This window comes from Dama dama, chromosome 19, assembly GCF_033118175.1.
Source record: "Dama dama isolate Ldn47 chromosome 19, ASM3311817v1, whole genome shotgun sequence".
NCBI lineage: Eukaryota > Metazoa > Chordata > Mammalia > Artiodactyla > Cervidae > Dama > Dama dama.
In genome coordinates this window covers 48,995,417-49,012,753 of record NC_083699.1, presented here as the reverse complement: position 1 = coordinate 49,012,753, position 17,337 = coordinate 48,995,417, and the positions used below count along the sequence as shown (strand labels likewise).

Below are 17,337 nucleotides of genomic sequence, written 5' to 3'. Positions count from 1 at the left end.
TCAGCAACCCAGTCTCTCGTCTAAAGACATCTTTTAATTTTCTTCTCCACTCCCAAATCAAGACCAAGTCCAGTTATTTCTCTTAGTATCACACACAAATCTGGAAATTATATTCCACATTTCCTATTCTAGATCATTTTTAAAGCAATTAAGTTGGGAATCTCACACACTACTAGAGGGAGAATAAATCGATCAACATTTGTGGACTACAAATTAGACAGTGTATGTCAAGAGTTTTAGGAAATCTATACAGAAGAAATAATCTCACATGACAACACTATCTACATATAACATCACAATAACATTTACAACTGTAAATAAAGTGCAAACAGTCTAATACACAGCAAAGAAATAGTGAGATAAATTACAATACAGCTATATGATAATAGGAACGAGAAATCTTACTTTTGAATAATTTTAATAATATATTGAGATGCTCATGGTTTAAGGTTAAATGATATTAATAAATACGGATAAATACATTTTTACAATTTTACACAAACACAAATACATAGGCAGCAAATTTTACACACACAAATATATATGCAGAAAAACAAACGAGACACTAAAATGCTAACAATGAAATGTTAGTAGTGATTATCTTAGAGTAGTAAGATTGCAGCAATTTCTATTATCTTGATAGCTTTTTTAAATTTAATTTTTATTTTTTTTAATACCAAAAGCATTTTGTATTGGGGTATAGCTGATTAACAATGTTGTGATAGCTTAGCTTTCAAATTTTTACATTTTCTTAACAATGTATTATTTTATAACCCTAAAAAGACATTAAGTCCAGTCTTAGTACAAATTCTTAAGATTAATCAAAGAAAAATCTATTTATTACTATCTTAATATACTAACTTATTGGAAGAATTGAAATATTAAGCCAGCAAAGTGAAAGCGAAAAAATTTCTATGGGTGAGTTAGGAAAAAAAGCAAAAGTCATCAAGTAAATCGTGACCCCCTATCTCACATCATCAGCAAAAATCAATTCCAAACAGACTACTGATCTAAATGGGAAAGGAAAACTATAAAGTTTCCAGAAGTTAACAAAGGAAAATATCGTCATAACCTTGGGGCAGGCAAAGAACTCTTAAACAGGACACATGAGACACCAAAAGGAAAAGACATAAACAGAACTTCATTAACACTGACTCCTGTTCATCGAAAGAGTAAAAAGGCAAGTCACAGTGGAAGCGTAGAAAAGATAATTGATATATATATATATCCAACAAATATAAAAGAATTACCACAAATCTGTAAGAGAAAGGAACACCCTAATAGAAAAAAGAGCAAAAGATGAACATGCACTTTACAAAAAAATAATATCCAAATTGTCAGTAAACATGAAAGGCACTCACATTAGTTATCAGTGAAATGCAAATTGGAAAAAAAAAAAAAAAACCCACACTGAAATACTACTACCAACCCACCAAAATAGTTAAAATTAAAGTACTGACAATGCCGAATATCATGGATAGAGAACAATTAGTATAAACTGGCAAATCCACTGAGAAAAACTTCTGGATAGTAACTCCTATAGCTGAACATATGCATACCGAGCAAACTCCAGGATATAACCAACAGAAATGAGTGTGTATATGCACCAAAAGACACATTGAAGAATATTTGCAGCAGGAAATTCCTTGGCAATCCAGTGGCTACGACTCACTGCTTTCACTGCCAGGGCCCAGGTTTAGTCCCTGGTCAGGTAACTAAGATCCTGCAAACCACGAAGCATGTCACCTGACCATCCCCTCCAAAACCTATTTGCAGCAGCACTTTTCAGAACAGTCAACATCATGAAACAAGATGCCTATTATGCTACAAAGAATAAGTTTTGATATATTCACACTGCTGACAATGACACAGAAATGAGAATAAACTACTAATACTTGCAATAACATGGACGGATACATCTCATTAAAAAATGCAAAAGAAAACAAATATTAGTACATACAGAATTCAAAAGTCAGAGAAAGCTAACTAACTGTGATAAAAGTGTTCTGATAGGAAGCAGCTATCTTTAGGAATCAGAGGAGTGTTGTGACTAAAAGGGATACAGGGGAGGGCCTCTGGGATACTGATAATGTTCTATATCTTAATCAGGGTAGTAATTACACATATATGTCACTTTTGAGGAAATTCATCACTAACAATTTGTGCACTTTTCTGGATAAATGCTGTATTTCAATAAAAAGATATACACCTAGAGAAAAAGCATTACAAATATGCAGATATATAGACAGATACAAGAAACATGCTTGTATCATATGGATATCTATATACACAAGCATGATCCTTTCATCATTATTTCATCCAAACAAATCTAGCAATAACATAAATATTCATCAATAGGGGAGTGATTAAATAAAACATGGCACATCATTTAATCATTCATTAGAATAAAAAAGCAAACCTCAGATGTAATAACATGGAAATTTCTACAAAATATTATTAAATGAATAACGCAGACTTCAAAAATATACAAAAATAACATTATCTAATGTGTGTAAAACAAAATATATGTATATTTTCATGAGATATATATTTACAAAACACATATAGAAATAAAGACACATTCTGAATGTTTTTCTATAAACTTAAAATTTTTAGGGTATCAGTATTAGCAGTTATCTCTCTGGAATTAGAGTAGAAAACAAGGAACTTTTACTTTTTTTGTTCTCTTCTATACTAATTTTTATAATGACTCTGTAGTCCTTTTACAATAAACTTCATTATACAAGTATGAAAAAGTCAAAGTCCACATCTCTGAGACTGATCTCGCTAGACGGATGCTGTCAGTCTCGGCTACGACTTCCAGTTTGGGCACCACTTGATCTAAGAGTGTAACTCTCACTCCGTACCACTATCTCACAATTCCAGATCAATCACTTAGATACCAAGTATCACATAGAACTATATGAAAAGTGTTAGGAAACTAGTTATGTTATTAAAGAATATAGAAAGAAAACTTCTATTAACAATTTACGCCCACCTAAGTGGAAAAAAAAAGTTGAGTCTAATAACTTTAAGAGCACTGGAGAATACTGAAAAATAGATCATTCTAGGTTAGCTCCCTAAAACAACCTACTAATAGAGATACATTGATATATTTACTTACCAGGTGAGTTGAAATCAATAATAAGAAGCAATAATATGACTCTCATCAAGAAAAACTATAAAGCAAGGTTACTTATTCTATATTTTCTGCTAAAATAGATTCCTATCACATAGGATACTTTCCAAGAGCCACATAAAAGAGTAAAATCTTGTTTAAAAAAATAACCTTAGGGAACTGATATAAACTACCATCTATTCTCTTTAAAATAAGCTCAATTAATAAATCTATCTCTGAAAATAATACTCAAAGAGTATGATGAAGTGAAAAGTATTTGAATAGGGGGGTACTTCTTAAAGCATGCAAACACAAAAAAAGTCAACACAAATGCCTCAAAAGACAAGGACCCAAGAGCCAATAAACATAAAATTACTTCTGAATCCCTCAAATGAACCTTAAAAGAAACAGAGAGTAATAAGAACTGGCTATAACTAATAAATAACTTTATTGAAAAAGTATACAGTGTAATAGAGATAACAAATCGGGATTTAGCCAAAAAGAGAGGAAGAAACATATTCTACCAATGACTACTTAAGCAAATAAACAAAATCAAATAGATCTGTCACCTTTCAAGATGACTGTAAAAGATCATTGACACCAATAAATGTAATCCAATCCCGTGACTAAAACAGAGTACAAAATACATGGCAAAACTAGTATTTTAAAATCACTGACACAAATAAAATAATTCTTTTTTCTTCTCATTTTGTTAAATAGGAAAGGAAAAGACACTTATTCCAGGACATGTACTCAAATTCCTAGCAACAGCATGTTAAAGTTTTATTCACTGGAGCAAAATGTATTTGGGGAAATGTCTATACAATCCTGCTTAAACTAATGACAGGATTTAAGGCAACTTTTAAAACTAAAAACAAAAGAGAGGTTTTACAGCAATGGCCAAGTATGTCTTGAGTTTCCTAAGCCATTAAAATAATCATGAATACAAAATGCATAAAAGGATGTCTACAGGTCTATTCATACTGCTTTCAGCACAGAAATTCATGACTAAAATAAAAAGCTTCATGACTGCTAAAGTATATTTTTTTTCAGAAATCAAAAACACTTGAGATACTTTACACTTTATTATATCATTATATGACTGGAGCATGATTTTTTTTATAGCTCTTAATTTACATAAAATGGGATCTTCCCAACCCAGGGATTGAACCTGGGTCTCCTGAACTGCAGGAAGATTCTTTACCAACTCAGCTACCAGGCAATTTCCTTGGGTAGGAAATGGCAACCCACTCCAGTATTCTTGCCTGGAAAATCCCATGGACAGAGGAGGCTATAGGCCACAGTCCATGGGGTCGCAAAAAAGTCGGACATGACTTGACTATAAATGATTTAAAAAATTCTTTCATTCAAGTGCAATTCAGTACCTTCCTAGGAAACAAATGTGGCATATATCATTACAAATAATAATTTGTTTCATTCTGTCAATATAAACATGTCTTTTATTCTTCAACATATCTGACATCAGTCCACAAAGTTTCCAATCCCTTTTCTATAAAAGGAATTAAAAGGACAAGCCAAATACTTTTTTTTCAAATTCCTGAAATTAATTTTTAAGTTGAAAAGCTTTCTAACACAATGCTATCCAAAATTTCCTGAAATAATGGAAATATTCTTTATGCTGTCTAATACAAAAGTCATTAACCACATATGACTACTGATCACTTGAAATGTAGCTAATGCAACTAAGGAACTCAAATACTGCTGCTGCTGCTGCTAAGTCGCTTCAGTCGTGTCCGACTGTGCGACCCCATGGACTGCAGTCTACCAGGTTCCTCCGTCGACGGGATTTTCCAGTCAAGAGTACTGGAGTGGGGTGCCATTGCCTTCTCCAGAAATGAAATATTAATTTTAGTTCATTTTAATTCATATTTCTAACATACTAGAAAACTAAGTTCTACTGAGCAAACTATAGACATTTGAAAGTCGGCTTGCAGATTGCTGTTGAAAATGTACAGCCACATAGCTAAAACTGGGTGTCTGATTTAGAGTAATAAGGTCATGATAAATCCCAAAAGCCAGCAGTTATCACAAATGAAGAACTTTACTTCAACTATCATAGAACAATAGGGAGTTTATACAGGCTACAGAACCTAAACTGTTATTAACAGTTTAAGGAAACACAAAACTCAACTTTCTGTTTTGAATTAACTAAAAAGTTAATATGAAGTAAAGTTCTGTGACTTCCAAGAGAATTAGCAAATAAAAGGAAAAAAAATCAACATGTTCAATATCTATTTTTAAAAGACTTTTAGCATACACTCTAGAAAGGATGAAAGGCCTTGGAGCTTAAGTTTTCACACTGTGAGGGACCTAGATCATACTGTTCTACATCAACGCCCTCTCTTTAACTCAAAAATGTATATTCATGATCCCAAGATCTGCCCTTCACAACTCTGCCTTACCAGCAGGAATGCATAAGTAATAAGTAAGGGATATAATTTCTCATCTGTGTTAAGTTCTTCTATAAAACAATATTACACAAACCCTAAATTCTGCCATTTGGTATTCAGTATGAGATAACTTTCCATTGATTCATTCTCAGAATGAACTCAGATTTATCATTATCTATTAGGAGTAACAGGATTCAACTATGGATTACCCAAAATTTGGAATATCAAGCAGATATTTAAGAAGCATTAGAAGAATAAAGAGTTGAGAAAAGTTCAAAATATGCTGATAAATGAAGAGATAAAAGGCACCATGATCCTATGCTTGGTATGCATATCAAAGAAATGTTAGAAGTGATTATATCCAGTGGCAAGGGTATGACAGGGTATTTATCCTAGAGCTATGTATACCTATGTTCACCCAAAAACCTACACATCAATGTTCACAGCAGCTTTACCTATAATACCCAAAACATGGAAACAACTAAAATGTCCCTCATTTGCCGACAAAAGTCCATCTAGTCAAAGCTATGGTTTTTCCAGTAGTCGTGTATGGATGTGAGAGTTGGACTATAAAGAAAGTTGAGTGCCAAAGAATTGATACTTTTTAACTGTGGTGTTGGAGAAGACTCTTGAGAGTCCCTTGGACTGCAAGGAGATCAAATCAGTCAATCCTCAAAGAAATCAGTACTGAATATTCATTGGAAGGACTGATGCTGAAGCTGAAACTCCAAAACTCTGGCCACCCAATGCGAAGAACTGACTCCTTGGAAAAGACCCTGATGTTGGGAAAGATTGAAGGCAGGAGGAGAAGGGGACAACAGAGGATGAGATGGTTGGATGGCATCACTGACTCGATGGACGTGAGTTTGAGCAAGCTCCAGGAGTTGGTGATGGACAGGGAAGCCTGGCGTGCTGCAGTCCATGGGGTCACAAAGAATCAGACACGACTGAGCGACTGAACTGACTTAACAACCATACCATGAAATTCTGTGTGTGTGTGCTTAGTCGCTCAGTCGTGCCCGAATCTTTGCAACCCTATGGACTACAGCCCTCCAGGCTCCTCTGTTTATGGGGATTCTCCAGGCAAGAATACTAGAGTGGGTTGCCATGCCCTCTTCCGGGGATCTTCCCAACCCAGGGATCGAACCCAAACCTCCCACACGGCAGGCGGATTCTTTACCATCTGAGTCACCAAGGAAGCCCAAGGATACTGGAGTGGGTAGCCTAGCCCCTCTCCAAGGGATCTTCCTGACCCAGAAATCAAACCGGGGTCTCCTGCATTGCAAGTGGATTCTTAACCAGCTGAGCTTTACCATGGAACACTACTATACATTAAAAAAAAAGAACAAAGCATTTATATATACAACTCACATGGCTCTTGAGGGCATTACATTAAGTGAAAAAAGTCAATCTCAAAAGGGCACTTAATATATTGATTCCAATATCTGAGATACAATATTCTCAAAATGAAGAAGTTTTAGAGATGGAAAACAGAGTAGGGTAGGATATCCAGGAGTTAGGAATGGTGGGGACAACAAGAAGCAGTGTGACTAGAGGGGTAGCACCAGGGAGATCTTTGGGTATGAAGGATTAGTTCTGTATCTACTTGTAGGATAAAGCAGACAAAAATGGACATGTTGTAGCAATGTCAATTTCTTTATTTTGAGATTTTGTACCACAGTTATATAAAATGCAATCACTGGGGAGAAACTGCCAGACTGGGTACATGGAACTTCTCTGTATTATTTTTGCAACTACCTATGAATCTATATAATTTCAAAATTAAGGTTTTTTTTAAAGAAAAGAAAAGGATAAATCTTATCCCTTCCCCTTCCTGACTTTCCCTATCTTCTTAGGCTCCATGAACCATTCACCTCTAAGGCCATACTCTGGAGAATGAAGACAGAATGAAGAGGGCACTGGCATGGGAGGGCTGCCCAAAGCAAGACATCAGAGTGTAAGCAGACAGAGAAAGTTCTCCAGATAAAAGGGCAGTTCAGCATGAGGTGTCAGAGCCCAAGCAACATAAAGAAGGGTCTGTGCCGTGGGGGAAGAGCAGCCTTCAGCAAGGTCCCTGGACTAAGTGGTGGGAGGACTGTGCATGGACCAGCACAGTGTATGAGAAGGGATCCATGTGGTGAGGGAGGCCCAGCGCAACTGCCAAAGCACGTGCAGGGGGAGGAAGACGTCCATGCAGGAGACAAGGCATGGCTTGCACTGCCACGGAGTATAGGAGTCGGGTGAAGAGAGCATCTGCCTGTATAGGAAGGGGAGAAGGGCAACAGTGCTAAAGGGAAAACAGCTACATACAGGGGTTGGGGGGAGGATCTGATCAAGTAAGTAAATAAATATATTAAGGATAACAGAATCAGGTTTATCACAGTCTGAGAAAGGACTCATAAAATATGTGAGGAAGCAAACTAAACTGTACTCCGTGGTAATGGACTATAATTGGAGGTATCAGTGTGAACTCATGGTTTTCAATACTTATAGATAAACAGATAATTATAGATGTAAATGTATGTACATATATACATATAAATGTATGTAAGTATATACATATACACATATATTCTCTGGCTTTATCCACTAACAGTCCTGGGAGCAGTTATACTCCACCAGCAATGAGCACTCAGATCTTGGCTTCTAAATACCATTCTCCACTAAAACGAACTAGGACTCCTTAGAAAAATTGTCTGATTCCAGGGATGGGGCAGGTAAAATACAATATAAGCCTAGACCATCTCATGACTTAAAGGAAGGAAGTGCTCAAGGACTGATGGGACAGGTCAAAAGAACACAAAAGCCAACCTGAAGAGGATCAGATTGGCCAAATCTTCAACTAAGTATTAATCATAGTAGTAGATTTTACCCAGTGAATAAAACTCCAAAATCAATATTGATATAAATAAATAAATAAACAAATTTCAACGTATGATGAGGGATAAGATTAACTTTACACTGGCAAAACCTGGCAGACCCTACCTCAATTAACTGATCAAAGTGAACCATCATCAGAAGGGGGAAAATAAAAATCATGTGCCACATGTTCAAATGCAATGGGGAACAAACATAGCATCACTTTTTGCAATATGCCTGCCAAAATAACAACTTAAGTCTCTCTAAAAGGAAAAATCATATAAACCTGTCATTTGTAGAATGACATTCTACAAAATAAATGGTAATTTTTATGTATGATGATCATAAAATTTTTAAAGAGAGGAACCAACTCAGACTAAAGAAAACTAAAGAGACATGGCAATTAATGCAATGTATAATCTGAATTGGATCTTTCTGCAAACAAACTTCAATGCCTGGAGAATAAGCAGATGAGTAAGGATATAAAAGAGTTATGGAGAGAACAAATGTATGGATACCAAGAGGGAAACGGGATGGGTGGGAGAAATTGGGAGACTGGTACTGACATATATACACTACTGATTCTGTGCATAAATTAGATAACTAATGAGAACCTACCAGATAGCACAGGGAACTCTACTAGATCCTTTATGGTAACCTAAATGGGAAGGAAATCCAAAAGAGGGGATATATGTATACACATGGCTGATTCATTTTTGCTGTACAATAGAAACTAACACAACACTATAAAGCAACTATACTCCAATAAAAATAAACTAAAAAAAGTAAGAATACAACTAGCCAACTTGACCTAATTGACATATACAAAAAACCCACCCGACAATAGTCAGACTCCACATTCTTCTCCAGTGAATACAGAGCATTCACCAAGTAACCATACAGTAGACCTTATAAGACTCAACAAATTTAAAAGGACTTAAGTTGTACATGTATAGTCTCTGACCACAATGACTAAATATCGATGACAAAAAGATACCTGGAAAACTTCAAATATTCAGAAATTAAGCATGGGTCACAAAGAAATCACAAAAGAAATTGAGAAGTTTAGAGCTTAAAATGCTTACATCAAAAAGAAAGATCTAAAACAGCTACCAAATCTTCTACTTTAAAAAGCTAAGAAAAAAAGAACAAATTAAAATAAAGCAAGCAGAAGGAAAGAAATAACTTGAGAGTAAAGATGAAAGTTGAAATGAACAATGTGTGTGTGCATTCAGTCATGTCTGACTCTTTGTAACCCCATGAACTGTAGCCTGCCAAGCTCCTCTGTCCATGGAATTTTCCTGGCCGTGATTGCAATTCCCTCCTCCAGACAATCTTCCCTCCCAGGGATTGAACCCATGTCTCCTGCATCTCCTGCACTGGTAGGTGTATTCTTTACTACTGAGGCACTAAAACCTGGTCTCCTTTGAAGGCACTAAAATCTGGTCTCCTTTGAAGAGACCAGAAAAACCAACAAATCTCTACCCAGATTAATCAAGAAAAAGACAACTGGCACTATCAAGGTAAAAAAGGAAATTATTACAAGTCCTTTAGACAGTAAAGTAATTAAGAAAATATTATGAAAATTTTTGTTCAATTAAAAAATGAACTCCTAGGCATATACCCTGAGGAAATCAAAACTGAAAAAGACACATGTACCCCAATGTTCATTGCAGCACTATTTACAATAGCTAAAACATGGAAGCAACCTAGATGTCCATCAACCGATGAATGGATAAAGAAGCTGTGGTACACACATACAATGGAATACTATTCAGCTATGAAAAAGAACACATCTGAATCTGTTCTAATGATGTGGATGAAACTAGAGCCTATTACACAGAGTAAAAGTCAGAAAGAGAAATATAAATATCATGTACTGACACATATATATGGAATCTAAAGTGATAACACTGATGAATTTATTTTCAGGGCAGCAATGGAGAAACGAACATAGAGAGCAAACCTGAGGACATGGTGGGAGGAGAGGAGGGAGAAGGGGAGCTGTATGGAGAGAGTAACACAGAAATTTACAATGCCATGTATGCAAAATAGACAGCCACTGGGAATCTGTTGTGTGACTCACGGAACTCAAACAGGGGCTCTGTGAAAGGCTGAAGGGTGGCTTGGGGAGGGAGATGAGGAGGAGGCCCAAGGGGAAGGGTACATGGGTGCACCTATGGCTGATTCTTGTTGATGTACAACAGCAAACCACAAAATTCTGTAAAGCAATTATCCTTCAATTAAAAAAAATTTTTTTAATGAAATGGGCAAATTCCTTGAAAAATATAATTTGTCAAAACTGAATCAAGAAAAAAATTTAAATCTGATTAGCTTTTTATGTTTTAAAAGTTAAATTTGGAAGTAAAAACTTTCCCACAAAGGAAACTCAACCCTCTATTAAGTTATTGATAAAGTCCACTAAACATATATTATTATGATAGAAATAAGACCAATTTTCTATAAACTTTCAGAAAATAGAGAAGGAACTATTTTTTATGAGGCCAATATACCTAAAACAAGACTGCAAGAAAACAATATGCCTCATAAACATAAACATTCTTTTTAAAAAATCAGTAAACTGAATCCAAGAACATATAAAAAGGACGATGGATCATTACCAAATACAATTTATCCCAGGAATGCAGGATTGGCTTAACATTTGAAAATCAATCAAATGTTCACTTTAAGTTCACTTTAAGAAAAGGAAGAAAAATTATATGATCATCTAATGGATGCAGAAAAAATATCAATGAAGTCATACATCCATTCACAACTTTAAAAGAAATCTCAGCAAACTACAAAGAAAACATCTTCCACTTCGTAAATAAAGATAACCTATGAAAAATTTATAGCTAAAACAATTATTAATGGTGAAAAACTGAATACAGTCCCCTAAAGATCAGGAAAACAGCAAAAATATCGACTCTTACCACTCTTATTCAACACTGTTCTGGAAGCCTAGTCAATACAGTAAGGAAGAAAAAAGTAAAAAACATATAAACTGGAAAGGAAGATTTAAAATGTATGGACAATAGGGACCCTGAAAAAAAACAGAAGGAATCTTACTAGAACAGGTACATATAACAAGATCACAGGATACATGGTCAACATAAAAAGAATCAACTGCATTCCTATATACTAGCCACGAACAATTAGACGCTGAAGTTTTTTTAAACACCATTTACAATTACATCTTAAACATGGAATACTTAAGGATAAACTTAACCAAATAAATATGTCCAGAAACTCTATGATAAAAACTATGCCAAGAGATGTTAAAGAAAAGCTAAATAAACATAACAATGCATCATGTTCATGGACTGGAAGCCTCTACTTTTTAGTTGCTGGTTTTTATCAAGTCAATATATACAATCAGTGCAATCCCAACTAAAACCCAGATAGTTCATTTTATAGAAACTGAAAGGCTGATTCTGCATTTTACATGAAAATGCAAACAAGCTAGAACAGTCACAGTAATCTGCCAAAGAATAACAAAAGTGAAGGACCTACACTACCTGATCTCAGGATTTTCTATAGAAAATATACCAATCAAGAGTAATACTGATGCAAAGATAGAAACTAGATTACAAAATGAAAACAGAAGAGAAACAGCTTAACTTCTGTGAAAATGTACCCAGAAGAAATTTAAAAAGACTTTTTAAATAACATTCACAGTGACTTTATTCATAAAGGTTGAAAACGAGAGATAATAAATAACCATAAAGAGGGAAATAAAATTTTAGGATAATATAACAACAGAATGTTAATCAATAATGAAAAGAATGAACTAGTTACTGATAACACTAAACCAACATGGAAAACTGCAAAAATACTACGCTGAGCAAAAGAAGCTGGAGCGAAGAGTTACACATGGTTCCATTCACACAGAGTTCTCACATTAGTTGCTCAACTGTGTCTGACTCTTCGCGACCCCATGTACAGTAGCTAGCCCACCAGGCTCCTCTGTCCATGGGATTCTCCAGGAAAGAATACTAGAGTGGGCATCCATTCCCTTCTCCAAGGGATCTTTTCAACCCAGGGATTGAACCCAGGTCTCCCACACTGCAGGCAGATTCTTTACCATCTAAGGGACCAGGGAAGCCCAAAGTTCTCAAGGGACAACACTAATCTATGATTGGCGGTGGGGGGTGGGGGGTGTGGAGAAACAGAACAATTGTTGTGGAGTGGACTGACCAAGAAGAAAACAAACTTTCTAGGATGATGAAAATATTCTATATCTTGATGCATTATGGGTTACATACAAGTTTACGCAGCTGTCAAAATTCTGAATTCTAACTTAGGATTCACATTTCACTTCAAACTTTTTCTCAATTAAAAAAGACTTCTTTCACTCAAAAAATATATGACTGCCTACCACAGCCCAGTTACTGAGAACACAAAGTTAAAATACAAGTTTCAGAAAAGAGACCTCATGGTCTTGCAAGCAAAGAAATGAAAAGTTAGTTATTATAATGAAAAATTACACAAAGGAAAGTTCTGAGAAGTGAAAAACAGTAGACTGCCAAACAAAGAATATTACAGGTATATCCAACATGCACAGAAGTAAGAGAAAAAATCATATTGGACCTGGACAACTAATGTAATTTCAATGTACTGAAACTACGAAGTGGGCAGTAGGGCTTGCCGGGGCTGGATAAGATAAGAAGAGACCTGATTCAAAGGCTCTTTTAGCTCAAGCAAAAGAGTGCATTTCAGCTTTTTAGCAAAAAGAAACCTCTGAGAAATTTCTGGGAGGAAAATGATCAGTATAAATCTCATTTTTAAAAGATCATTACAGAAATCATCTGAAAAACAGACAGGTGAGGCTCAGGTTACAATCAGTCCAAGAAGAAAGCTATAACCATCAACAGACTACTCTATTCTTTTCAATCTTATATGGAGCATTTGCCAAGGCAAACAACATTTAGGGCCATAAAACACACAATTTCTTAAAAGAATAAACAATCATACAATATACACTTTCAGACCATTTAAAACTATAGATCAGTAACAAAAAAATAGCTGAAAAATCCCCAAAACTTGGAGATTAAATAACACACTTCCAAATAACACATGAATCAAAGAACATATCTCAGAAAAAAAAGATAAAATGAACCAAATGAAAATAAAAATACAACTTGTCAAAATTCATGGAACACTGTGAACGCCGTGCTTAGAGAGAAATTTGTATCATTGAACGTTATGTGTTGAGTGTTGTTTAGTCGCAAAGTCATGTCCAACTCTGCAACCCTATGGACTGTAGCCCACCAGGCTCTTCTGTCCGTGGTAGTCTCCAGACAAGAATACTGGAGTGGGTGGCCATGCCCTCTGCCAGGGAATCTTCCCAACACAGGGACTGAGCTCGTGCCTCCTGCATTGGCATGCGGGTTCTCTACTAGTGCCACCTGAGAAGCCCAAAAACCATGAGTGGCAAATTAAATCCAAAATAATATAAGAAAAGATATCATAAAAATTAGAGGAGAGATAAATGAAATTGAAAACTGGAAAACAACAGAAAAAAATCAATAGCTAATTCTCTATAAAATTAGTAAGCTTTTACTAGGGGGAGGTAAAAAAGAAGAACTGGTGTTAAGTGGGTACAGAAATTCAGCTTTGCAAGACAAAACAGTTCTAGAGATCTACTGCACAACAAGAGTACAATGGACTGTACACTGACACTGGATGTAATACTATGTGCTTAAAAATTGTTAAGACAAAGAGCAGCCTCTGCTCACTGCAACTAGAGAAAGCCCGCACACAGCAAGGAAGACCCAGCGCAACCAAATATAAATAAATAAGCAAATGGTGACATACTTAAAAAAAAAAAAAAAAAAAGGCAGCAAGCCTCTTGTCAGGCTAAGACAAAAAGAAGACATAAACTACTGATATCAGAAATTAAGGTGGGAACATCATTACAGACCTCATGGACACTAAAAGGATAATAAAAGAATACTATGAACAACTCTATGCCCACAAATTTGATAACCTAGATGAATTGAACAAATTCCCTGGCAGACACAATCTGTCAAAACTCACATAAGAAGAAACATATAATCTGAATCTATAACTATTAAAGGAACTGAATCACTAACCTTCCAAAAAGGAAAGTACCAGGCCCTACAGATTCACTGGTGAATTCCATCAACCACTCAAGGAAGAAACTGTACCAACTCTCTACAATCTCTTCCGGAAGACCAAAGCAGAGTGAATATTCCTAACTCATTCTATGAAACCAGGGTTACTCTAACATCAAAACAAAGGCACTGCAAGAAAAGAAAACTAGACCAATCTATCTCAGGAATATAGATGCAACAATCCTCAACAGGTACTAGTAAATTGAATTTTTAAAATGTATAAAAATAATTATACACAACAAAGTAGGATTTCCTCCAGGTATGCAAGGCTGATTCAACATTAAAAAATTAATTAACGTAATTCATCACCATCAACAGGTGGAAAAAGGAAAAGGCTACTACAATGGACTAGGTAAAAGTTGGTGAGCACATGTATTAGAACACAACCGTTAAGTAGTTATCCACTCATTCACATCATGTGCTAACACCTGGGCCATAATGAAAAATAAGACAAAATTCATGCTCTCAAAGAGCCTACTATCTATTAGAGACAGACTGAACAAGTCCCTACTGCAGGGAGTAAACCTAGACTGGACAGAAGTGGCAGGCTGATGATGATGAAGCACTAATCAGTTTAAAAAGCAGAGAGGGGTTATGATTAAGGGGAATAATACAAGCAGGATACATGAAGGTCCTAAAGCAAAAGAAAAAGCACAGTATATTAGAAGTACTGAAAGGATCCAGGTTTAATATCACATAAAGAATAGAAGATTTTATGACAGTTGTAGTTCTGCTGATCATCAGGTAAAAATAAAAGACACAAGAAGGCAAAAAAACCACCCAGCTTCTCAGGCTCCCTGCCTGCATCAGCACCACGTTCAGGAAGGCCCTGCTCCGCTGCCTGGTCTGCCTGGCTGTGACTTATCCCACACTATTCCCGGAACTCACCACGGACCTGCAGTCAGCCAGCCACTGAACTACTAGACTTGATCAGTGACCAAAATACAGAAACAATCACTGACTTGTACTTAAAGAACACACAGACTTTTGCATTGCTTACTGATGTGGAATTAAATACCCTCGGTACTGAGAAAGAAGTCACTGAGGCCAGAGCTGATTACAATTCACTTCACAGAGATAATTTTTAGAGTGAAGATTATAAAGAGGTCATTGCAGGTTGTTCCAAAGAGCCTGTGACTGAAGCACCAAATGAGTCCTGAACCTTCAGGGGAAGCAACAAGTCCAGCTCACTGTTTTGGTTTGTTATTGTTGTTCTTTTTTTTTTTTTCTCCAGAAAATGTAGCAATTCTCCATCAGCTGTGACCATTACTCTGCTAAGTACAACTTCCTAAAAAGATTGTAAGTCTTTGAACAAGCCTACCATTCCATTATAGAAGCCTGAATAACTACAAAGACTGTGAGACATAGCATGTATCCACTTGGGGATAAGCAGAAACTGTACACAGAAGAAGGGCATCTCATAATATCTTAAGCATGTCCCACTTAATGTAGGCTCAATAAATGCTTATTTGAATTGAAAAAAATTTATGGCTATCTACAAAAGAGTATCTTAGGTGATGACCTGTGACATCAAGGTTAAACAGGAAAGACTGAAAGGGTGAAATACTTTTTAAAGATAATGAAAAAATAAAAGAAGGCAGGAATTGCCAACAGTTACAAAATTTGAAGGAAAAATTCTCAAGTATATGATCTTTTTCTAGCTATGCTCCAGATTCAATCTTTATACTTTTTTTTTCTTCCAATTCTTCTATTCTTTAAGGAGAAATCTGAAAATTAAAACAAACTATCTTTTAAAATTAAGCACTTAAAATTTAATACACAGTAATCCTGACAAATAAACGTTATCCAAAATAATATGTTTCTAAAATGAATATAATACAAAAACCTAATGCCTTTTCAATCATGATTTTTATCAATATTTGGTACATCTATTTTAGAACACACATATGAACTATTTATATTCAGATTTTAAACATTTTTTGAGATTTCTTCAATGACTGTATCACTTAACAGAAAATTAATTATGTTTCTAACTAAGTTTAATATCTTATAAACGAATTACTTACAGGGACATTAAGTGCATACTGTAGTCCTTGAGGAAGTCTTTCATGTGTTTCCATCTGCTCTTCATCATTTTTCACTGTCTCCTCATGAACCATGAGTTCATCATGTGATATCATATCCTGTTGTCTCATTTCACTTTCTTGTAACACTTCATCTGCACCAAGGATCTCCTGGTGAGGCATACTCCGATCTTGAAGCACCGATTCCTGCAGTTCCCCAGACACGGTAGACTGGCCAGACACTCCACCCATTACAACCATTGCCCTGGAAGACTGCATTTCGTCTATGCCGCCACATTTAAGAAATAATCCTTCCAGTTTGTCGTCAATGTTCATGCTTAAGTATAACTGCCTAGAAAGACCAAGTTTGGCAACAAAGCATAATAAATTAGTTTTATATGTCTACTTGAATTTTTTTAATTTCAAATTATCCATACTTCAATAAAAGTTTTCCATACTTCAATATGGAAAGGTATCCATACTTCAATAAAAGTTTTATTCACTTAATTCAATATTGCCTCCAATTTAAAAATTACCAATAAATTTCCAAAAGCTAGTAGAATAAAACACAAATTTTTATTTCTGACATTAAGGCACTAATCTATTTCATTATGAAAAATGAGCATGAAATAAAGCAAACTGGGAGAAAGTATTTGTAACACCAGATGGCTCCATATCCTTTAATATATTAAAACATCTTAAAATTAAAATAAGAAATAACATTAAGAAATAAACAGAGAATACTATCAGGTAAATCATAAAGAAAAATTAGAAACAGTCACTAAATA

The 17,337-nt window shown here is 35.3% G+C and overlaps 1 protein-coding gene across 6 annotated transcripts in view; it reads right to left on the bottom strand.

Annotated features, from left to right (window-relative positions):
* ZNF148 (zinc finger protein 148) overlaps window positions 1–17,337 on the bottom strand; it is a 138,950-nt gene that overhangs the window by 68,835 nt on the left and 52,778 nt on the right. For 5 of the 6 annotated variants that reach the window (XM_061166974.1, XM_061166973.1, XM_061166971.1 and 2 more), the window contains one exon: window positions 16,553–16,901. The exons of the other annotated variant lie outside the window; for it this stretch is intronic. In XM_061166974.1, the coding sequence (XP_061022957.1) occupies window positions 16,553–16,885 (333 nt within the window). In that variant the 5' untranslated portion in view covers window positions 16,886–16,901. The remainder of the gene's footprint in view (window positions 1–16,552; window positions 16,902–17,337) is intronic. 6 annotated transcript variants of the gene reach the window in all.